A 24,978-nucleotide genomic window follows, 5' to 3' on the forward strand; every position below is an offset into this window, starting at 1 on the left:
AAACATGAACTTGAGCTAAAGGTTAGATGTCAATGAAGTCAGATAGCCGCAAAGCTTCACAACACCGGCGGAAACAATCAATATTTTATTGTCTCTCGTGCTAGCCAGTTTAGCAGTTCAATGCCATTAATGTCCTTGCATTTTGACTCCTGGCAGAGGAGGCATGTACAATTCATTGATGGACTTCATTCAATTGTATGAATGAAGAGTTGTTAAAAACAGCAGCCAGAGAAGATAAGACACTGGCAATATAAACTATTCGAGCAACTTTATTACCACATTTAACAATGGCTATTTAGAAGGATCCTAATAAAAATTTTTATTCTGGTACCCATTTCTCAAAAGGGTAAAACCATAGAATCACGTTCCACTATTAAAAAAAAAAAAAAAAAAACAGACATGATTGCTCAAAAGAAATGAAAGGAACCGCAAAATTCAGCATATATGACTAAAAAATAAGCCCTCTTAACATTGGTTCTCCAAGGTGTACACAGATTATATTGGATGGGAGATAGCCAAACTTATTGCTGGAAATTGGACTGATGGCACCTTCAACAATTCCAAGAACCAGACATTGTAGAGTCTAAATGGAGCGAAGGTGCACATGATCGCTTTCTGCTCCCTTCAATGTCTTTGGGACCACTGGAGACAAAAAAAAAAAGCATAGTACCCAGCTAATTCTGGCAGTACTATGGACAATAAATAGAACAAAAAGGTGCAGCATGCACATCTCCTCTCCATTCAAGAAGGTTCTTAGGATCCAATGCCCTGTTCTCAGTAAGTTATCCATTATACTATTGATAGGGGCTACCTTTTAATTCTGGGAATAAACCTTTAGTCATTCGAACAAACTTTACAAAAATCAGTAGTAAAAGTAAACATAAGAAACTTTACAATATATCTTATCAGAGAAATCAAAGTATTTCTCAGCTTGAAAGCTACTTTCCATGTTCTCAGGCTCCTGGACTTACCATCAACTCTTCCAAGACAAACATTTGCAGCCCAAAAGAAACTCTTGCATTTGCACCATTATATCCCCTAATGTCTTCTGTAGGTGAAGAATTACCAGTACAAGATATGGTGCTGTTCATTCAACTATCAATAATTAGTACATCTCTTGGCAAAGAAAAAAAGAAAAGTTGGTGCACTCACCCCCATCTAGCCCTGCTTGCTTTATGATGTAATGATTCATTTTGAAAGTGGTTTGAAAAAGTGTAAAACCACAATGGTGTAAAAAAGTCTACCATTGTAGAAACCCTTTATAACCAAGGTACAGAGGACACTGTATAAATGCTATTTCACACAAGATAAGATGCAGCAAAGAGCCAGGCAATACAGCAACCAACAAAAATTGCTCCAGCTCTATCTGGAATCAATAAGGAGTCAATACAGACTTCTCAATTGGCCGCAACCTCAAAAGGCCATTGGAGTTAAGAACTGGATCAGATTTTTAATTAAAGGAACATTTTGTGAAGAATGGCATTATGTCAGCAAAGGGCCTGAGAGGGCAGGACTAGAGTGAAGGACTAGAGGGCAGAACTAGACACGGAGTCAGTGCAGGTTTGGCGTTACGTCCGTATCACACCCCGAGAACTCAGGCCCTGCAATAGCTCAAACAGATGAGTTCAGTTTTATCCAGAGTTTTCCTGGGACTTCTAGTAACATTTAAAATGCAAAACCATCACTAGTTAACCGGCATTATATTATATGAAGACTAAATGGAAGAAAATATACTGCCTATGTGAATGAGTACATTTGTCACTGTACATATACTGTAGTAAATCATAGCCACATGTACTACTAGAATGATGCAATGTCTGGAGCAGGGGTAACAGCCTGTCTTCCTCTACACCACTGTCCAGTACTCCCCTCTAGTGATGAGCGACCATGCTCAGAAGTGGTGTTATCCGAGGATGTGCGGGTGTTGTCCGAGTATCTCCAATAGTGATGAGCTAGCGTGCCCGGAAGTGGTGTTATCCGAGGATGTGCGGGTGTTGTCCGAGTATCTCCAATAGTGATGAGCTAGCGTGCCCGGAAGTGGTGTTATCCGAGGATGTGCGGGTGTTGTCCGAGTATCTCCAATAGTGATGAGCTAGCGTGCCCGGAAGTGGTGTTATCCGAGGATGTGCGGGTGTTGTCCGAGTATCTCCAATAGTGATGAGCTAGCGTGCCCGGAAGTGGTGTTATCCGAGGATGTGCGGGTGTTGTCCGAGTATCTCCAATAGTGATGAGCTAGCGTGCCCGGAAGTGGTGTTATCCGAGGATGTGCGGGTGTTGTCCGAGTATCTCCAATAGTGATGAGCGAGCGTGCCCGGAAGTGGTGTTATCCAAGGATGTGCGGGTGTTGTCCGAGTATCTCCAATAGTGATGAGCGAGCGTGCCCGGAAGTGGTGTTATCCGAGGATGTGCGGGTGTTGTCCGAGTATCTCCAATAGTGATGAGCGAGCGTGCCCGGAAGTGGTGTTATCCGAGGATGTGCGGGTGTTGTCCGAGTATCTCCAATAGTGATGAGCGAGCGTGCCCGGAAGTGGTGTTATCCGAGGATGTGCGGGTGTTGTCCGAGTATCTCCAATAGTGATGAGCGAGCGTGCCCGGAAGTGGTGTTATCCGAGGATGTGCGGGTGTTGTCCGAGTATCTCCAATAGTGATGAGCGAGCGTGCCCGGAAGTGGTGTTATCCGAGGATGTGCGGGTGTTGTCCGAGTATCTCCAATAGTGATGAGCGAGCGTGCCCGGAAGTGGTGTTATCCGAGGATGTGCGGGTGTTGTCCGAGTATCTCCAATAGTGATGAGCGAGCGTGCCCGGAAGTGGTGTTATCCGAGGATGTGCGGGTGTTGTCCGAGTATCTTCAATAGTGGTGAGCGAGCGTGCCCGGAAGTGGTGTTATCCGAGGATGTGCGGGTGTTGTTCGAGTATCTCCAATAGTGATGAGCGAGCATGCCCAGAAGTGGTGTTATCTGAGGATGTGCGGGTGTTGTCCGAGTATCTCCAATAGTGATGAGCGAGCGTGCCCGGAAGTGGTGTTATCCGAGGATATGTGGGTGTTGTCCGATGTCCGAGTATCTCCAACAAACAGCCAATCCCCGCATGTGCTGCTGTCTACAGCTGTGAATCACGCAGCCAAGGGGAATGGAACATATTACTCAAGCACGCCAAAGATACTCTGATAACACGATATCCGAGCACGCTCGCTCATCACTACCCCCCTCGAAGAATCTGCTCCCCCACCATAAATAAATCACACTTTCTCTCCAAATCACATCTTACCGTAAGTGGACTAGACCTTCTCCAATCACAACTCATTCTCAACCTTACCGATAGGTTCAAGGAATGGGTAAAGCTGGTATAAACCTAACACTAACCACTGGCATCTTCCCTTCTTCCTTTAAAAATTCCAACATTGAACCCAATCATAAACTAGCATCACACAGTTTTCTGGAACAGATTCGATAAAAAAAATTCTCCTTAAAAAAAAATAAATTCAAAAACACCTGGAACATAAGGCTACTTTCACACTGGCGTTAACTGCATTACGTCGCAATGCGTCGTTTTGCAAAAAAAACGCATCCTGCAAAAGTGCTTGCAGGATGCGTTTTTTCTGCATTGACTAACATTAGTGACGCATTTGCGACGCAATGACACACGTCACAACCGTCGTGCGACGGTTGCGCCGTGCTGTGGCGGACCGTTGGGAGCAAAAAACGTTACATGTAACGTTTTTTGCTCCCGACGGTCCGCTTTTTCCGACCGCGCATGCGCGGCCGGAACTCCGCCCCCACCTCCCCGCACCTCACAATGGGGCAGCGGATGCGCTGGAAAAATGCATCCGCTGCCCCCGTTGTGCGGCGGAGACAACGCTAGCGTCGGGAACCTCGGCCCGACGCACCACGACGGGCCGAGCCCGACGCTAGTGTGAAAGTAGCCCAAGACGTTTCTTGATCTTATTTTTTCAGAAAAGGACTTGAAAAATCCCTTGTAGAAAGAAAAAGTGCAGGAATGAAACCTCTCCAAACTATGCAATGTCCAATCAAAAGTCTTAAAAGAAAAAAAAAAACTCTTTAGAAATGTGTACAGCCTTAGACACAAGAGCACCTGCATACTTTTGGAAAAAGAGGACGCTGGCAGTCTTTTTCCTGATGATGTGTTTTGTGTCGACTTTACAGCTGTAAGCTTTTTTTTTTTTTTTTTAATTATTACCGTATATACTTGAGTATAAACCGAGATTTTCAGCCCATTTTTTTTAGGCTGAAAGTGCCCCTCTCGGCTTATATTCGAGTCATTGTCCCAGGGGGTCGGCGGAGGAGCGGCAGCTGTCACATCATACTCACCCTCCTGGCGCGGTCCCCGGCAGCTTCTCCGATGCGATGGTCTCTGCACCTCCCTGCTTCTCCGATGGTCTCTGGTGCCTGCAGCTCTTACTGTATTCAGCGGTCACGTGGAACCGCTCATTAAAGTAATGAATGTGGATGCGCCTCCACTCCCATAGGGGTGGAGCGCATATTCATTACTTTAATGAGCGGTACCACGTGACCACTGAACACCGGAAGAGCTGCCGGCGCCCAGAGACCATTGCATCGGCGAAGCTGCCAGGGACCGTGCCGGGAGGGTGAGTATTACGGGGGTGGGTGAGCATTGCTATATTCACTTGTCCCCGTTCCACCGAAGGGCTCCGTCTTCCGCGTCCTCTGGCTGTGAGGTTCAGGTCAGACGGCACGATGATGTGGTTAGTGAGCGCGCTCTGCCTGAATAGTCACTGCAGAGAGCTGGAAGACACAGCGGTGCGTGGTGGTGGAACGGGGACAGGTGAATATCACAAGTGCTGGTGTCCCCGACTGCTCAGGACAAGAGGTGAGCATGTCATTTTTTTTTTTTTATCACAGCAGCAGCATATGGACCATAATATTCTATGGAGCATCTTATGGGGCCACAATCAACCTTTGTTCAGCATTATATGGGGCAAATGTTTCTATGGAGCATCTTATGGGGCCATAATCAGCCTTTGTGCAGCATTATGTGGGGCAAATGTTTCTATGGAGCATCTTATGGGGCCATAGTCAACCTTTATGCAGCATTGTATGGAGCAAATGTTTCTATGGAGCATCTTATGGGGCCATAATCGACCTTTGTGCAGCATTACATGGGGCATATTTTTGTATGAAGCATCTTCTAGGGCCCATCATAAACTTTATGGAGCATTATATAGGGTGTATTTTGCATGGAGCATCTTATGGGGCCCATCATAAACTTAATGGAGCATTATATGGGGTGTATTTTGTATGGAGCATTATATGAGGCTCCTGATTTAATATGGATATTCAAAAACACTTAACCTACTGATATCTCACTTAATTTTACTTTTATTGGTATCTATTTTTATTTTTGAAATTTACCAGTAGCTGCTGCATTTCCCATCCTAGGCTTATACTCGAGTCATTAAGTTTTCCCAGTTTTTTGTGGCAAAATTAGGAGTCTCTGCTCATACTCGGGTCGGCTTATACTCGAGTATATACGGTATTTATAAATTCATATATCAACAGCAGAAGCTGATGAAGAATGGTCAGGTCACTGATTTTAGCTGCTTCTTGGCTTTCGAAGCCTGAAGAAGTTAAAACAACTGAAAAAGAAGCGATGGAGCATATGCACAAAAAGGCGTTTTTACATATTGTGCATACCTTCATGCTTTTTGGCACATTTTCAGACAGGTGCCAGGTGGAAGCCGCCTAAAAAAAAAAAAAAAATGGTGAGTGAATATACTTTTACTAAACCACTTAATTGTTTTAGAACATCTCAAAGAACTCAGTTTGCCCATACTCTAAGAAGTCACCACTTGACCTGTGGTCTTTGACCAGCTATTGTGCCACCCCACCACTCCCATTTGCAACTAAACTCCTTGAACACAATCTCCACCTTCTAGGGTATGTGATTAATTTCTTGCAAAAATTTCTGCAAGGTTTCTTAATCTCTTAGCAGCAAAACAGTGCAAAAAATTCCGCTGCGTTTCTGGTGCGTTTTTTGCATGAATTTTTTCCTGTGCATTCAATGGGTCAAAAACACAGGCAAAAACACACAAAGAATTGACCTGCTGCGGATTTAATATGCACAGCAAATCCTGAAAGGAAACATACTCATGTGCACAACACTTCAAGATTCTCATTGACTTTGCTGGCATAAGGATTCCTTAGTATTTTTGAGCCAATTCCGCATGGAAACAAAATGCATCAAAAACGCCATCGTATGCACACAGCCTTATGGACCAACCACCTTTCATCCAAATTGCTTTTTGACCTGCTACAATCTGGCTTCTGACCAGGGCTGTGAAGTCAGAGCGAGTCGGAGTTGGTATAAAATGGAACCACTCCTAAAATATATAATAACCTGGGTACAGTTGTACAATGCCGGATGTGCTGCACATTTTTTTTTTCATAACAATTTGGGAAAGTTATATGTCCTATAAATGTCTGATCTATTCCTGATCTAAGGATCTGGGCTTTTAGCGGAGATGAATCTGTGCTGCACTTTATGTACATGCTCGGTAGTGACCAGGGCTGTGGAGTCAGAAAATTGAGGAGTCAGAGGTATGGTTTACCGACTCCAACTGACTGAAATTAGCTTAACCAAAATCACTAATGATTTGCATTTTAGCAAAAAGATTCTATGCTCCTTCTTCAAGAACTGTCCTCCACCTGAGAAAGTTGACCACTCCCTCTCGTTACAAACTTGCTCAATCACTTGGTATCAGACTTTGCCCCAACTTGGATCTTTTCATACTCCAACTGAACATTTACCATCTCCTTTGTGTCCCTCATAGCAATTTCCTGGCACTCCCGACTTCATCTATACTTCTGGCCTTGGATAGCTCATAAAATGGCTTTCAAGTACCATTTTTACGTTATGTCACATTAGCACTGACACAAATCAGCACTGGCTTCATGGTCACTGCCTTTGGAGGTATATGCAATCCTGAGGAAATGAGTGGCCAGCCGCAGCTCTCACTTCCTCTTAATTACTGATATGCCTGAAGGCAGGGACAATGACGCCAGCGCTGATAGGGTGCAGGGATGATGTGATATAAGAACCTCATGTACAGTAGCTCTGGGAAAGCGACTGCCACCACCACTGGGATGGCGCTGACATGGGAGAAGAGTATAGGTGTTATTTTAACAGGACCAAACATTCAGAATGAGAAGGGGTTTAAATTTAACTCGAAGGCCAAGATTCCAGCTCTTTAATTTCCAGAGTGTTTGTTGTATCCAAGTTTTTTTCTTTATAAAACTCATCAATCCACACTTTCCCTTGTCTTGCAATTAGCTTTCTTGGTAAAACCTGACTTTGCAGCATCTTTCAACCTGCATATTAAGCCTTTATCAGCTCTTGCCAATTCCCAACTCAAAAACATTTCATGAATCTGCCTTGTCTTCCAATCTGAGTCACCAAAATCACTAGTACATGTGCTCTTCATCACTCGCCTAGACTACTGCAACAGCCTTTTCTATGGCCTCCCTTCTACCACTCTTCACTGGCTGTGCACTCCCCAATTCATAAAGAGGGAATTCAATTCAAATTATGAACAATGACTTACAAGCCTATCCTTAACTGGTCTCATTGATACATCGCTGATAATTCTCCCCCCAACACAATACCCCGTCCTCACAACCACTCCACCGTCGTTATCTTACTGCCTGCTTCTCACAACCATCTCCATATTGTATCTCGTGCTCCTCCTATGCTCTGTTAACTCACTATCCCAAAAGGCCAGGCGTAACCCCATCTTAATGACTGGTCCGTTCTGTAAAGCCTACAACAGACAATAACCCCAGCAGGGCAGGATCTTCCCTCTCTGTTTATAAGTATGTCACTGATAGTCACCTATATAGTAGTTAATTTCTACTAAATAATTATGTATTGCTACCGTATGTGTATGTAAACACTTATCATATGTGCAATATCATAGGTACTTAAAGGGGTATTCTCGAGTATGAAAGTTACCACTACACATAGGATAGAAGACAATGTTCCAATCACTGAGGGTCTAGCCGTTGAGACCCCCCAGGGATCAAGAGAATCAGGGCTTTGAAAAGCACCGTGTGAATGGAGCAAAGGTCAATCATGCACCATTCATTCTTACGGGAGTGCCAGAGACCAGCCTAGAGCCACCCACGGCTATCTGATGACATCACGGATGTTTTGTTGAGAGGGCTTCTTTAAAAAAATAACAACTCACTGGCTATAGGTATATTGAAGAGCTGTGCCTGAGCAGATGAAGGTACATAAAGCACTACTGATTCACTGCACATACCGTTTGCATAATTTTACATTTACAAGCTGAATAACTCAAACTATTTTGGTATTCGGCTTGCAGCCAGATTAGAAAGGCACATTACTCTTAAATGTCATTGGCTGTGGATTACACGAAATTCCATGTGAGCAACTCCAGCCCTGACATAAGCCGTTCATTAGTCTAGGTTACACTCAATGAATCACTGTACCGGAATATTGAAAACAGACAAACACAAAGTACGCGAGTATCGAAGAGACAGAGAAACCAGTGCGGTTAGAAAGAATACAAACACGACGCACAGAAATAAACCAAATGTTACGGAGGTGTTCAGTGGGTACATTTCTACATTTTGGATGGGATAAATCACTAAACTTCTGCCCAATTTCTTTTTTTGCTTTAATTCAAAATTAATTCACATTCCATGGTGAAAATAGCATTATTGTTCACAACAGTACACTGTTTTTCGGAAATGATCAATATTTATTGGGCCAAACTGGTGCTTGTAGCTTGATGCAGTTTTAGATGCTTTTTATGTTTAGCCACAACTAGGATTAAATCTAAAAAGTGAAATACAGTGGCATGTAAAAGTTTGTGCACCCCTGGTCAAAATGACTGTCATTTCTAGAAAAGGCCTAAAGTTAAAAGATGTCACATTCCCTTTGTATTTTAGGCTAAAAAAACAAAACTAAATTATATTATATATTTAGTCATCGTTTACATATTAAATATTACAAAAAGGAAAATGGCCCAATAGAAAAGTTTGTGCACCCTGAATGGTTAGTACCTAGCAGCACCCCCTTTTTGAAAGTATCACAGCTTGTAAATGCTTTTTGTAGTCAGGCTAGAGTCTTTCAATTCCTGTTTGAGGGATTTTTATCCATTCTTATATGGAAAATTCTTCCAGTTCTGTGAGAGATTCCTGGGTCGTCTTGCATGAGCTGCTATTTTGAGTTCTAGCCACAGATTTTCAATGATGTTCAGATCAGGGGACTGTGAGGGCCATTGTAAACCTTCAGCTTGTGCCTTCTGAGGTAGTCTATTATGGATTTTGACAAGTGTTTAGGATCATTATCTATTTGTAGAATCCATCCTCTTTTTAACGTCTGCTTTTTTACAAATGATAACGGTAACTGCACAAGGAGTATAAACTTTGTAAATTTATTGGGGCCAAACATTTAGTTTAAAAAGGGGTTGTCTTAGTAGTGGACAACCCTTTTAAAGTAAAAGCTAGAACCTTCCTTGTTTTATTTAGGAACCTTGAAATTACCCACATAATACAAAATATAGTGTAATTTAGTGTTGGCATGTTATTGATGTAGATCAGAGTGCATAAACTTTGGTCAATGTGCCACATTTGTGACATATCAAAAGTATCTACTATATAATTGTCTAAGGGTCACTTCCGTCTTTCTGTCTGTCTGTCCTTCTGTCTGTCACGGATATTCATTGGTCGCGGCCTCTGACTGTCATGGAATCCAAGTCGCTGATTGGTCGTGGCAAAACGCCCACGACCATTGCCACGACCAATCAGCGACGCGCACAGTCCGGAAGAAAATGGCCGCTCCTTAAAACCCGCAGTCAGTGTCCCCTCCATACTCCCCTCCAGTCAGCGCTCACACAGGGTTAATGGCAGCGTTAACCGACCTCGCTATGCCGCGGTGTAACGCACTCGGTTAACACTGCTATTAACCCTGTGTGACCAACGATTTACTATTGATGCGGCCTATGCGGCATCAATAGTAAAAATATCTAATGTTAAAAATAATAAAAAATCGTTATATACTCACCCTCCGTCGGCCCCTTGGATCCACAACAGGCCTTTCCCGCTTGCGACGTTCCGGTAACCGGTCCACGCTGCGATCTCGCGAGATGATGACGTAGCGGTCTCGCTACGTCATCATCTCGCGAGACCGCAGCATGGACCGGTTACCGGAGCGTCGCGAGCGGGAAAGGCCTGTTGTGGATCCAAGGGGCCGACAGAGGGTGAGTATATAACGATTTTTTATTTTAATTCTTTTTTTTTTTCTAACAGGGATATGATGCCCACATTGCTATATACTACGTGGGCTGGGCAATATACTACATGGGCTGGGCAATATACTACGTGGGCTGTGCTATATACTACGTGACTGGGCAATATACTACGTGGCTGGGCAATATACTATGTGACTGGGCAATATACTACGTAGCTGGGCAATATACTACGTGGATGGGCAATATACTACGTAACTGGGCAATATACTACGTGGCTGTGCTATATACTACGTGGACATGCATATTCTAGAATACCCGATGCGTTAGAATCGGGCCACCATCTAGTCTACTATATAATCGTCTAATTCTGTCTGTTTGTCTGTAATGGAAATCCAGCGTTGCTGATTGGTCACAGGCGTCTGGCGCGACCAATCAGCGACAGGCGCAGTCCGACCGTATATCAGTCAGGTTTACTGAACAATTTCTGTCAGTCACAGTGCCACGTAGTTCAGTCACGTTTACTGAACAAGTTCTGTCAGTCACAGTGCGACATAGTTCATTCACGTTTACTGAACAAGTTCTGTCAGTCACAGTGCGACATAGTTCATTCACGTTTACTGAACAAGTTCTATGTCGCACTGTGACTGACAGAACTTGTTCAGTAAATGTGACTGAACTACGTGGCACTGTGACTGACAGAACTTGTTCAGTAAACGTGAATGAACTGTCAGTCACAGTGCCACGTAGTTCAGTCACATTTACTGAACAAGTTCTGTCAGTCACAGTGCCACGTAGTTCATTCACGTTTATTGAACACTTTCTGTCAGTCACAGTGCGACATAGTTCAGTCACGTTCACTGAACACGTTCTGTCAGTCAGAATAATCTAGAATACCCGATGCGTTAGAATTGGGCCACCATCTAAGTATAACATAAATGGGCACAAATTCTACTTACAGGACTCTTCCCCCAAAAATCAGCATTCTAATGGTACATTCACACAGTTTTTTTGCCGAGGATTTAGAAATCTATTCTGTTCCTAAATCCACATGAAGAATCGCAACAAATACTCTTTGAATAAGTTTACCACCGATTCTAATGGGGAAAGTTCATCTAGTGCACACAGTACTGTTATTTTCACATTATTTTGAAAATTTAGTATTTAAACTAATAGGAAGCGTATTCAAAGATGACATGGAAGCACCGCATGTCTACAACTTCTTAGCAAGTGTCAGGAGAGCGGGTGTATACAAAAGACTAGAAGGAATGAAGATTTTCCAAGTGAAACCGTCAGCATATTTTATTTTACAAACATATTTAGTTAATTAACCTTATCTAATGAAAGCTGCAGTTACTTCTCCGAGCCCACTTAATGTGTAATCAGCAAGAAGAAATTAAACTGATTACCTAAAAGACCAATTCCTTTTCAGTGCCGCAGCCAATGTGCACGGCATGCTTATTCATACGCTAATCTAAAGTGGAATGTTATCACTCACTGAATGCCTAACAGGCATCACAATCACAACAGGTAGGACAACATTACCCTGCGGAGCGCAAATTCTACTCCAGACTACATACTGATCAGCACTGGATACCTGCTGGAACGTTAAGGTACCGTCACACTAAGCGACGCTGCAGCGATAGCGACAGCGATGCCGATCGCTGCAGCGTCGCTGTGTGGTCGCTGGAGAGCTGTCACACAGACCGCTCTCCAGCGACCAACGATGCCGAGGTCCCCGGGTAACCAGGGTAAACATCGGGTTGCTAAGCGCAGGGCCGCGCTTAGTAACCCGATGTTTACCCTGGTTACCAGCGTAAAATGTAAGTACATACTTACATGCGTCCCCCGGCGTCCGCTTCCTGTAATGACTGAGCGCCGGCAGTAGCAGGGCACAGCGGTGACGTCACCGCTGTGCTGTGCTTTCACTTTCAATTTGCGGCGCTCAGTCAGTGTGGGAAGCGGACGCCGGGGGAAGCATGTGAGTATGTAGTGTTTGTTTTTTTTTACATTTTACGCTGGTAACCAGGGTAAACATCGGGTTACTAAGCGCGGCCCTGCGCTTAGTAACCCGATGTTTACCCTGGTTACCAGTGTAAAATATCGCTGGTATGGTTGCTTTTGCTGTCAAACACGGCGATACACGGCGACCTAGCGACCAAATAATGTGCAGACCTTCTAGCAGCGACCAGCAATTTCACAGCGGGATTCTGATCGCTGCTGCGTGTCAAATACAGCGATATCGCTCCCTAGGACGCTGCAACGTCACAGATCGCTGGCGACGTTGCTTAGTGTGACGGTACCTTTAGAACAGAGGATGGATGTCGGGAGCCATTCATGCAAAAAAAAAAAATTCTCAGATTTTCCATCAGGATGTATTTACATATGTTACAGTAAGCAGCAGTACATACATACAGACATGGAAAAGGGGACGCGTGTTTATAATTAGGTCCGAAAATATCATGGGAAGAAAAAAAAAGATAAACGACTACAACATATTGTTATAAATATGGCTACGCTAACTGTTGATTCTCCCTGTGGAAAATTCTGCTGTAAAACTGCTGTGAAATTTGCATCAGAAACACATGGCTGACCTTCAGGTTTCTACAGCTGATTCAGAGATGGAAGCCATGAAGATTAGCCCCACTGAACACAACAGGACTCAGATACTGGAGCAGAATACACGCTGAAAGTTGGGAGATAAAATACTCCACGCGATCGACACGCAATAAAAAGCAACACAGTTTCTTACAACAATATACTAAGTAATTAGTAGACCGCACATCACTACGTCTGCTCTTCTCTCACATCAACTAATTACAAACCTTCTCTAAGAAACATACATATAAAATAGAATCAAATCCACATAACTCCACAAAGAAGAAATGATTCTTACCTTTTTCTGATACCAAACTATAGCATCTGTCACTTTGGACGCCATTTATTCTACGCATTTGACATCTTAGGCTGCAAAGAAGAAGAAGAAGAGACATTTACTTCCACCCTCGTGTGAGGATCCAGAGCTCTGATGATGTATGTATAAATAGTTCAGTTACCTGCACACCATGGGCGGGTGTCACTGCTTAGGTTACACCCTTCCTCATTACTATTTTACTAACGTGATCATTATACTGGCTTCCATCATCACCATATTTTTCCAGAAACAATGGGGATAAAAACAGTATATTATACACACACACACACACACAGATATATCCATATCTCTATATCTACCTGTAGCGAGAGAATATATATCTATTACAGTATATAGATATATAGCCACAAAACATTTATTCACCTCATGCAGAATGAAATATATATATATATATATTGTATTTTACACACACATATACACACACACAACCACACAACCACAAAAGGGACAACAAATTGTAGACAAGGCTGGGATGGGCTGCAGGACAATAGGCAAGCAGCTTGGTGAGTAGGCACCAACTGTTGACTCAATTTTTAGAAAATGGAAGAAACACAAGATGACTGTCAATCTTTCTCGGTCTGGGTCTCCAGGCAAGATCTTGCCTCGTGGGGTAAAGAGGATTCTGAGAAAGGTCAGAAATCAGCACAGAACTACATGGGAGAACCTGGTTAATGACCTGAAGAGAGCTGGGATCACAGTCTCAAACATTACCGTCAGTTACACACTACGCCATCATGGATTAAAATCTAAGGAGGCAACTAAGGAGTGGCTCCATAAGGAACATTTCAAGGTCTTGGAGTGGCCTAGCCACTCTCCAGATCTCAATCCAATAGAAAATCTTTGGAGGGAGGTGAAAGTCAATGTTGCCCAATGACAGCCCCAAAAACTGAAAGATCTGGAGAAGATCTATATGGAGGAGTGGGCCAAAATCCCTGCTGCAGTGTGTGCAAACCTGGTCAAGAACTACAGGAAATGTCTGACCTCTGTAATTGCAAACAAAGGTTTCTGTACCAAATATTAAGTTCTGGTTTCCTACCATATCAAATACTTATTTCATGCAATAAAATGCAAAGTAATTATTTAAAAATCATACAATGTGGTTTTCTGGTCTTTATTTTTAGATTCTGTCTCTCACACTTGAAGTCCACCTATAACAAGAATTACAGACCTCTCCATTCTTTGTAGGTGGGAAAACTTGCAAGATCGGCAGTGTATCAAATACTTATTTTCCCCACTGTATACCCACATAAATATATATATATATACATACATATATACACACACACATATATACTCTACATTCCACGTGACTAATATTTTGTCATGTCCCCAAAACAGCTGTCACCCATCAAGGCATGGACACCACAAAGACCTCAGAAGGTGCCTTGTGGTATCTGATAAGAGGATTCTCAATGTTCTGTAAGCTGCAAGGGGGGTTCAAAGATATATCAGATTTTTTTGCCAGCAAATCTCAGAGGAAATGTCATGCCAAGCCCTGACCCTCAGTGATGTCAATCAAGTAGTCTTGGACAGGATTACGGACTGGCCAGCTTAACTTGTTTTCCAAGCCTCATCAGCTCTTTTGCTGCAAATAGGTTACTATACTATAGAAGTGGACATTAAATCACATAATTAGCAAAATGGGCCATCGGCATAGGCTACCAAGCACACCTCTATAAACTAAAAGAGCAGAACAGTCTAATAGTGGTGCCAGTTTTAGAGGCAAAAGGGACCTTCAAAGGTTACCTTCAAATCATTTCAACAATTTTTGCTTAACAAGTGACTACTTAGGGGACAAGAATTTTAGTCTTCATTCACACTATGTCTTAGTAAGCGCAGAGTCGGTCTTCTAGGATTTTTTTTTCACAAGGATCCTATAACCTCAAAAAATAAATATATTTTATAATGACTTTCGTGACCATAGAAAATAACCTAGGCATGAATAACTGGATGCATTCCATCCCAGAAATTGAAGCACAAACAAAATCATAAAAAGTTCCACAGTTTATTAACAAACAAAAAAAAAGTCGAAAACAACATAAACCATATGAAAAGAAAGTGCATGTCACTTCTTTGAAACAACTTCTGATGGAAACCAATCCAAATTAGGCACTGCCGAAGCAAAAGGCTGCAAAAAATGCGTCAGGGAATAAAAAACCTCTTCCAAAATGCTTAAAAAATGCTTTCAAACCGATTCAGGAACCAAAAAGCTCCTCCAAAAATTTTTAAAACAATCAAAGAAGGAGCATGTTTTGAAGCAGATGTTACTAGAAAACCAGTCAGTTTTTAACACCTTAAAAAAAAAAAAAACCTAGTGTGCAAATAACCTCAAGAGGACAAACCCTCTAAATTTATTATATATTCCTTATAAATGTTAGTAAGCCCCAGAAAGTACACCAACCTGAATACAACAGGATGATATAATACCCACATGTATGACAAGGCCGTCATTGTCATCATATTACAAAGCATTATGCAAACTGTGCCATAAAACCTATTCATTTACACATTGCAATGTGTTATAGGGAAATAAGCAGCATACCTCCTAGCTGCCAAGACTGAAAAACAAGGACAAATAGGATTTTTTTTGTGGTCATTGATATGAGCACATAATAAAAAAAAATGTAAACACACGCGACCAAAAACCCTTTCCCCATTAATTACACCATAAGTGATTTAGAATGAAGGTATCATTATCCAAAACACATTCCTGTACTGATAAAAAAAAGAAAAAAGAAAAGCTTCTGGCGACCAAATGGCTAAAGATAAAAAGCAAACATTAAAAAAATATATTATTACACCTGAAAGGTCTAACTTAGTTATTAATTGTATTCATTTAAGGCAAAAAAAAGTAGGAGTGTGAAAGGGATCTCTTTAAATACAAATAATTTTATTATGCAAATGTCCAAAAAGGACCCCCCAAAAAAACACTTAAAAAGTCAACAGACCACAATCGGTACAATGTACCCTCAACAAAGTAACAACCTACCCCCCCCCCCCCCTCTGCCAGGAATGTTTCACAGAACAGAGTACCCGATAAAATTAAATAAGGTATTGACCTAAAGGACCTTTAAGTGCCAGTTCCGAACAATGTAATAACTATCAAGCAATAAACAAATCTGGTCCTGCAAGAATACCTCAATATAAAAAATAATATAGTCGGTATAATAAAACAAGAACATCAATTATAAACAGGTACATAATAAATAATATGTAACCCCTTAATGACCACCGATACGTCTTTTAACTGACCTGAGATATAAGAGAATAGCCTCCCCATACAGGTGACAATCCAGCAGCCCTCGGCTGTAAACTATCGCTGACAACTTTCTGCATCAGCCACGATCAGTGTTTGCACCGTCCCTTACATGCTGCTGTCAATAGTGACTACATCATATAAATGGTTAACAGAGTATGGGGGCTCCCTCTTTATCCCAATCGGCACCATGAGATCATGATTGTGTGGTCCTGATGTTTGCCATAGCAGTTCATGGCCAAACAGCAGCCTTATGGTACCGTTACACTAAACGTACCAACGATCACGACCAGCGATGCGATCGTTGGTAAGTCGTTGTGTGGTCGCTGGGGAGCTGTCAGACAGCTCTCTCCAGCGACCAACGATCAGGGGAAAGACTTCGGCATCGTTGAAACTGTCTTCAACGATGCCGAAGTCCCCCTGCAGCACCCGGGTAACCAGGGTAAACATCGGGTTACTAAGTGCAGGGCCGCGCTTAGTAACCCGATATTTACCCTGGTTACCATTGTAAAAGTAAAAAAAAAAAAACACTACATACTCACCTTCTGATGTCTGTCACGTCCCCCGCCGGCGTCCACAGGGTTATGCGCTGCTGCTCAGAGCTTCCTGCACTGACTGAATGTGTCAGCGCCGGCAGCAGCGGTGACGTCACCGCTGTGCTCTGCTTTACGGCTGGCCGGCACTGACACATTCGATATTTACCCTGGTTACAAGTGAACACATCGCTGGATCGGTGTCACACACACCGATCCAGCGATGACAGCGGGTGATCAGCGACGAAATAAAGTTCTGGACTTCTAGCTCCGACCAGCGATATCACAGCGGGATCCAGATCGCTGCTGCATGTCAAACTCAACGAGATCGCTATCCAGGACGCTGCAACGTCACGGATTGTCATCGTTCTCGCTGCAAAGTCGCTTAGTGTGAAGGTACCTTTAGAGTCTGATGGCTGTTGTAACCTGTTCAGAAGTTAGAGGCATTTAGGTGGTAAAAATACACATTTTCATTTCTGTCATGCGACTTTGCATTAATTCCTGAACATCACCTGAAGGGTTAATAAACTACCTGACTGCAGTTTTCAATATGTCAGGGGGTGCTGTTTTTAAAATGGTATAAATTTGGGGGGTTTCCCAATATATGGGACCCCTAAAGTCACTTCAAACATGGATAGGTCCCTAAAAAAACAAATTTTGTAAATTTCCTTGAAAAAATAAAAAATTACTGCTACATTTTTAAACCTCCTAAAATGCTAACAAAATAAAATAACATTCTACAAATGGTGCTGATGTAAAGCAGACATGTGGTAAATGTTATTCATTACTGTTTTGCTGTGGTATGACTATCTGGATTAGGGCTCATTTCCACATGCGAGGCACACGTCCGTATCTCGCATGTGGAAACCAAGCTGTGGAGCCGGCACTCCAGAGAGGAGCGTGCGGCCGCATAGGAACACATGGAGCTACACACTCCGCTCCAAAGTGCCGGCGCCAGAGCTTGGTTTCCACATGCGAGATACGGACTTGTGCCTCGCATGTGGAAATGAGCCCTTAAAGGGATACTCATTCAAAGTCTCAAAATTGCTAATTTTCTAACATTTTTCTCACATTTCTGATATTTTTTATAAATAAACACAAAACATATCAACCTAAATTTACCAATATCATAAACTATAATGTGTCACGAAAAAAACAATCTCAAAATCACTGGAATTTGCAGAAGCGTTCCAGAGTTATTACAACATAAAGTGACACTGGTCAGATTTTAAAAAATTGGCTCTGTCACTAAGGGGGTAATAATAAACCCTGTAATGGGGAAATAAACGCTAAAGATTTGTAATGAAAAAAACAGCATAGTTGACCATGAGAGCATGGGTATAGGAAAAACACGTTCAAGTCCCTCGTGTTTCGCCACTACACCTGTGGCTTCAGCAAGGGTAAGGGTACTGATTGCTGCCTATTGGCTTTTTAAGTGTTTTTATCTTCATCCTTTTTTGTGCATTTGCATAATAATAAAAAAAAAGTGTACTTAAAAATGTATAATTATAAAAAAAAAAAAAAAAAAAAAATTGTATTTCTACTTACTACTTTCTTTTAAATAGTTAAATCAATATGTGTTAGGTCGATTACATTAATAGACATGTTCTCTTAGCTTGTTTTTTTCTATTATGAATTGGATTCCTTGAGAAAAAGTCCAGAATGCTTTTCTTTTTTTTTTTAACTTAAGTTGTGCAGTTCGTCACAGAAATTTAAATGAGTGCTCCAGAGGTGACGTTTTGTTCTCTTTGTTAGCAATTAGGTATGTGTGTATGTATCTACAGTGGCTTGTGAAAGTATAGCACAGCCACGTAGTATATAGCACAGCCACATAATATATTGCACAGCCACGTAATATATTGCACAGCCACGTAATATATTGCACAGCCACGTAATATATTGCACAGCCACGTAATATATTGCACAGCCACGTAATATATTGCACAGCCACGTAATATATTGCACAGCCACGTAGTATATAACACTGCCCATGCAGTATATAACCCAGGCCACGTAGTATAGAGCACAGCAATGTAGTATATAGCACAGCCCACATAGTATATAGCACAGAGATGTAGTATATACCACAGCCCATGCAATATCTAACACAGCCCACGTAGTATATAGCAATGTGGACACCATATCCCTGTTAAAAAAAGAATTAAAATAAAAAATAGTTATATACTCACCCTCCGTCGGCCCCCCGGATCCAGCCGAGGCGTTTATCTATGCTCCTTGCGACACTCCGGTCCCAAGAGTGCATTGCGGTCTCGCGAGATGATGACGTAGCGGTCTCGCGAGACCGCTACGTCATCATCTTGCGAGATCGCAATGCATGGACCGGTCACCGGAGTGTCGCAAGGAGTGGGAAAGGCCTCGGCTGGATGAGGGGGGCCAACAGAGGGTGAGTATATAATGATTTTTTATTATTTCTAACATTAGATCTTTTTACTATTGATGCTGCATAGGCAGCATCAATAGTAAAAAGTTGGTCACACAGGGTTAATAGCAGCGTTAACTGAGTGCGTTACACCGCGGCATAACGCGGTCAGCTAACGCTGCCATTAACCCTGTGTGAGCGCTGACTGGAGGGGATTATGGAGCGGGCACTGACTGCGGGGAGTAAGGAGCAGCCATTTTGCCACCGGACTGTGCCCGTCGCTGATTGGTTGTGGCTGTTTTGCCGCATCCAATCAGCGACTTGGGATTTCCGTGACAGACAGAAAGACAGACATAAGGACAGACAGAAAGACAGAAGTGACCCCTAGACAATTATATAGTAGATACGATTTGTATGTGATACATCAGCACTAAATAGTCTAAGTTGGTGAAGTGAAAAAAATCTAAATTAAATTTATGGAATCAAATAACTTAAAATTGGCATGTGCATATGTATTCATCCCTTTTGTGATGAAGCCCCTAAAGAATTGAAATGCAAGCAATTACCTTCATGAGTCACATGCTTAGTAAGAGGAAATCCACCTGAGTGCAAACTAAGTGTCACATGGTCTGTCAGTATATACTGTACACCTTTTCTGAAAGGCCACAACACCATTAAGAAAGAGCAGCCACTAACTAAACAACACCATGAAGACCAAGGAGATCTCCTAACAAGTCATGGACAAAGTTGTTGAAAAGTACAAGTATTGACACACTACTGGCCGAATAAGCTATACTGGTGGCCTCCCTAATCCACCTTGCTAAAGGTACTCGGGCTTTAAGCCCCTTCCTAGCACTTTGAAAGGACACTAACAATGACTTGGTCTTCCCCCACCCTTTAGTTTCTTCTGTATATTTAATTAGGGCTCTTCTGACATCTAGTGTATGGAATAGTTCTTCTTTGTGTTTTTTTTGGTGTACTACAAAAAGAGGGAAGAACAATCTCCTGAGTCTTATGGAATCTTTTAGCTACCTTTGGAAAGTAGACCGGGTCAGGTCTCAAGACCACTCTACCAGCACCTGAGTGTATGGGGGATTTACTGACAAGGCTGAATATCATTGACCCTAGGAGCTGATGTCAATGCTATGAGAATTATGACCTTAAGGCCGGGGACACACTTAACGTATAAAAAAACGGTCCGTTTTTCACAGCCGAGAATCGCACAAATGTTTCAAAAACAGTGATCCGTGTGCAGTGCGAGGATGCGATTTCCTCGCATCAAATGATCCGTGTGACATCCGTATGGCATCCGTATGCCGAGATTTTCTCGCAAGCTTGCAAAACCGACATCTAATGGATTTATGTGCTCAAATGTTCGGGAAAACATATAATATATATATATATATATATATACACTCACTGGCCACTTTATTAGGTACACCTGTCCAACTTCTTGTTAACACTTAATTTCTAATCAGCCAATCACATGGCGGCAACTCAGTGCATTTAGGCATGTAGACATGGTCAAGACAATCTCCTGCAGTTCAAACCGAGCATCAGTATGGGGAAGAAAGGTGATTTGAGTGCCTTTGAACGTGGCATGGTTGTTGGTGCCAGAAGGGCTGGTCTGAGTATTTCAGAAACTGCTGATCTACTGGGATTTTCACGCACAACCATCTCTAGGGTTTACAGAGAATGGTCCGAAAAAGAAAAAAAATCCAGTGAGCGGCAGTTCTGTGGGCGGAAATGCCTTGTTGATACCAGAGGTCAGAGGAGAATGGGCAGACTGGTTCGAGCTGATAGAAAGGCAACAGTGACTCAAATCGCCACCCGTTACAACCAAGGTAGGCCTAAGAGCATCTCTGAACGCACAGTGCGTCGAACTTTGAGGCAGATGGGCTACAGCAGCAGAAGACCACACCGGGTACCACTCCTTTCAGCTAAGAACAGGAAACTGAGGCTACAATTTGTACAAGCTCATCGAAATTGGACAGTAGAAGATTGGAAAAACGTTGCTTGGTCTGATGAGTCTCGATTTCTGCTGCGACATTCGGATGGTAGGGTCAGAATTTGGCGTAAACAAGATGAAAGCATGGATCCATCCTGCCTTGTATGGAGCATCTTTGGGATGTGCAGCCGACAAATCTGCGGCAACTGTGTGATGCCATCATGTCAATATGGACCAAAATCTCTGAGGAATGCTTCCAGCACCTTGTTGAATCTATGCCACGAAGAATTGAGGCAGTTCTGAAGGCAATAGGGGGTCCAACCCATTACTAGCATGGTGTACCTAATAAAGTGGCCGGTGAGTGTATATATATATATATATATATATATATATATATATATATATATATATATATATATATATATATATATCAATCATTGAGACACATATATATATATATATATATATATATATATATATATATATATATATATATATATATATATATTCTGTATTTATATTTCATTCAGCGCGATATCTGTGAAAAGCCGGTAATTCAATTGCCGGCTTTGCATTTCTCCTTCACAAACCCGACAGGATATGAGACATGGTTTACATACAGTAAACCATCTCATATCCACATTTTTTTTGCATATTCCACACTACTAATGTTAGTAGTGTGTATGTGCAAAATATGGCCGCTGTAGCTGCTCAAATAAAGGGTTAAATGGCGGAAAAAATTGGCGTGGGCTCCCGCGCAATTTTCTCCGCCAGAATGGTAAAGCCAGTGACTGAGGGCAGATATTAATAGCCAGGAGAGGGTCCATGGTTATTGGCCCCCCCTGGCTACAAACATCTGCCCCCAGCCACCCCAGAAAAGGCACATCTGGAAGATGCGCCTATTCTGGCACTTGGCCACTCTCTTCCCACTCCCTGTAGCGGTGGGCTATGGGGTAATGAAGGGTTAATGCCACCTTGCTATTGGAAGGTGACATTAAGCCAGATTAATAATGGAGAGGCGTCAATTATGTCACCTATCCATTATTAATCCAATTGTTTGAAAGGGTTAAAAAACACACACACACACGATTAAAAAGTATTTTAATGAAATAAACAGCGGTTGTTTTAATATTTTATTGCTCTCAATCCATTTTCAGACCCTCGCTTGGCAAAACAATAAACACACAATATACATACCCTCTCTGATGAACTGTAACGTCCCACGAAGTAATCCATCTGAAGGGGTTAACTAATATTACAGGCACGAGCTGCGATAAACCACTCGCTCGTACCTGTAATCCCCAGGTGCTGAAAGGAAAGCAGAGTGATCTATACTTACATTGAGTCGTGGTGATGCGCCCCTGCTGGATGTTCTCATGAACTGCAGCCTGGGAACTTTTTCCCACGCTCCAGGTCATATGAGGACATCCACCAGGGGGTGCATCACCGCGACTGAAGGTAACTATAGGTCATTGACCTACATTTCCTTCAGTCGCGGTGATGCGCCCCCTGGTGGATGTCCTCATATGACCTGGAGCGTGGGAAAAAGTTCCCAGGCTGCAGTTCATGAGAACATCCAGCAGGGGCGCATCACCACGACTGAATGTAAGTATAGATCACCGCGACTGAATGTAAGTATAGATCACTGCTTTCCTTTCAGCACCCGGGGATTACAGGTACGAGCGAGTGGTTTATCGCAGCTCGTGCCTGTAATATTAGTTAACCCCTTCAGATGGATTACTTCGTGGGATGTCACAGTTCATCAGAGAGGGTATGTATCTTGTGTGTTTATTGTTTTGCCAAGCGAGGGTCTGAAAATGGAATGAGAGAGCAATAAAATATTAAAACAACCGCTGTGTTTATTTCATTAAAATACTTTTTAATCATGTGTGTGTGTGTGTTTTTTAACCCTTTCAAACAATTGGATTAATAATGGATAGGTGACATAATTGACGCCTCTCCATTATTAATCTGGCTTAATGTCACCTTCCAATAGCAAGGTGGCATTAACCCTTCATTACCCCATAGCCCACCGCTACAGGGAGTGGGAAGAGAGTGGCCAAGTGCCAGAATAGGCGCATCTTCCAGATGTGCCTTTTCTGGGGTGGCTGGGGGCAGATGTTTGTAGCCGGGGGGGCCAATAACCATGGACCCTCTCCTGGCTATTAATATCTGCCCTCAGTCACTGGCTTTACCATTCTGGCGGAGAAAATTGCGCGGGAGCCCACGCCAATTTTTTCCGCCATTTAACCCTTTATTTGAGCAGCTACAGCGGCCAAATTTTGCACATACACACTACTAACATTAGTAGTGTGGAATATGCAAAAAAAATGGGGATATGAGATGGTTTACTGTATGAAAACCATGTCTCATATCCTGTCGGGTTTGTGAAGGAGAAATGCAAAGCCGGCAATTGAATTACCGGCTTTTCTATAGAACACCGCCGCGTATTTCTCGCAATGCACACGCATGGTCCGTGTGTAATCCGATTTTTTCTCGCACCCATAGACTTTCATTGGCGAGTCTCGGCCGAGATACGCTGACAATCGCAGCCTGCTGCGAGTTCCCTCGGATCCGAAATACGGTGGAGAAAATATCGGATGATGGGAGCTGAACCATATATTAACATTGGGCCGAGTGCTATGCAATTTTTTATCGCATAGCACTCGTCCGTATTACGGTCTAGTGTGACCCCGGCCTAAGAGTCACATTCTTGATGAAGGTTTCCTGTAAGGCTTCAAAGGGCTTTCATCATATTTTCTAGCACTATATTCAAATCCCAAGGAGGAATCCTTGGGCTACGGATCGGTCAAGATCTATGACAAAATTTAGTAAACCACACAAACCAAATACTGGCTGATAGATTCAATTGTATAGCGCTCCCAATGCCGAAACCTGTACCTTAAGGGTGCCGCTAAACAACCCCAGCTCTAAACCTTTTTGGAAAAATTCTAGTATAGATTTTATTGGGACTTTTACATCTAGTTTCTACCCTGACCTTGATAGAAACTTTTTCCATGTTCAACCGTATATTTTAGTGGTTACAGGCTTTCTGCTTTTGAAAAGGGTAGATGCCAAAACGTCTGCTCTGTCAACAATTCCCTGCCAAAATGCAGGCTGGAGACTGGAATCCTGAGCGTGAAACTGGGCCATGGGAGAGCAGATCCAGGACCTCCGGCAGGATCTAAGGATCTGAAATCGACATCTGTCTCATCCAATAAAACAGTGGTCTTTTGGGCCAAAATTGAGCTATTAATATCATCTTTGCCCGATCTTCCCAGATTTTCCTCAGAATGGATGGTATCATTACTATGGGAGAGCATGCATAAACTAGGCCGGGCTCCCATGGTATCCCTTGGGTCATGAGCAGAATCTGTCTACTTTCCTGTTTCCCCTATTGGAGAATAGGTCAATTTCTGGGACCCCCACAGATCTACAACCTGTTTGAACACTGCAGGGTCCAGGAACCATTCCTCCTGCCTTCTCCGGTTCAGACTCAGGAAATCTGACTTGTTTTCTTTCCCCTTTATGTGAAGTGCCATCAGGGAAGAGAGGTGTTTTTCTGCTGTACAGAAAATATCCCATTGGCCTCATCAAGGAGCGAGATCTCGTTCCTCCGATTGTTTAAATATGCCACCATCACTCGTTTGCCTGACAATACCTGAACATAATGGTTT

General features: G+C 42.6%; 1 protein-coding gene across 4 annotated transcripts in view; it reads right to left on the reverse strand.

Annotated features, from left to right (window-relative positions):
• PHTF2 (putative homeodomain transcription factor 2) overlaps window positions 1-24,978 on the reverse strand; it is a 152,321-nt gene that overhangs the window by 90,526 nt on the left and 36,817 nt on the right. For all 4 annotated transcript variants that reach the window (XM_077264706.1, XM_077264707.1, XM_077264705.1 and 1 more), the window contains exon 2: window positions 13,146-13,216. In XM_077264706.1, the coding sequence (XP_077120821.1) occupies window positions 13,146-13,190 (45 nt within the window). In that variant the 5' untranslated portion in view covers window positions 13,191-13,216. The remainder of the gene's footprint in view (window positions 1-13,145; window positions 13,217-24,978) is intronic.

The sequence above is a fragment of the Ranitomeya variabilis genome, chromosome 5, assembly GCF_051348905.1.
Source record: "Ranitomeya variabilis isolate aRanVar5 chromosome 5, aRanVar5.hap1, whole genome shotgun sequence".
NCBI classification, from domain to species: Eukaryota; Metazoa; Chordata; class Amphibia; order Anura; family Dendrobatidae; genus Ranitomeya; species Ranitomeya variabilis.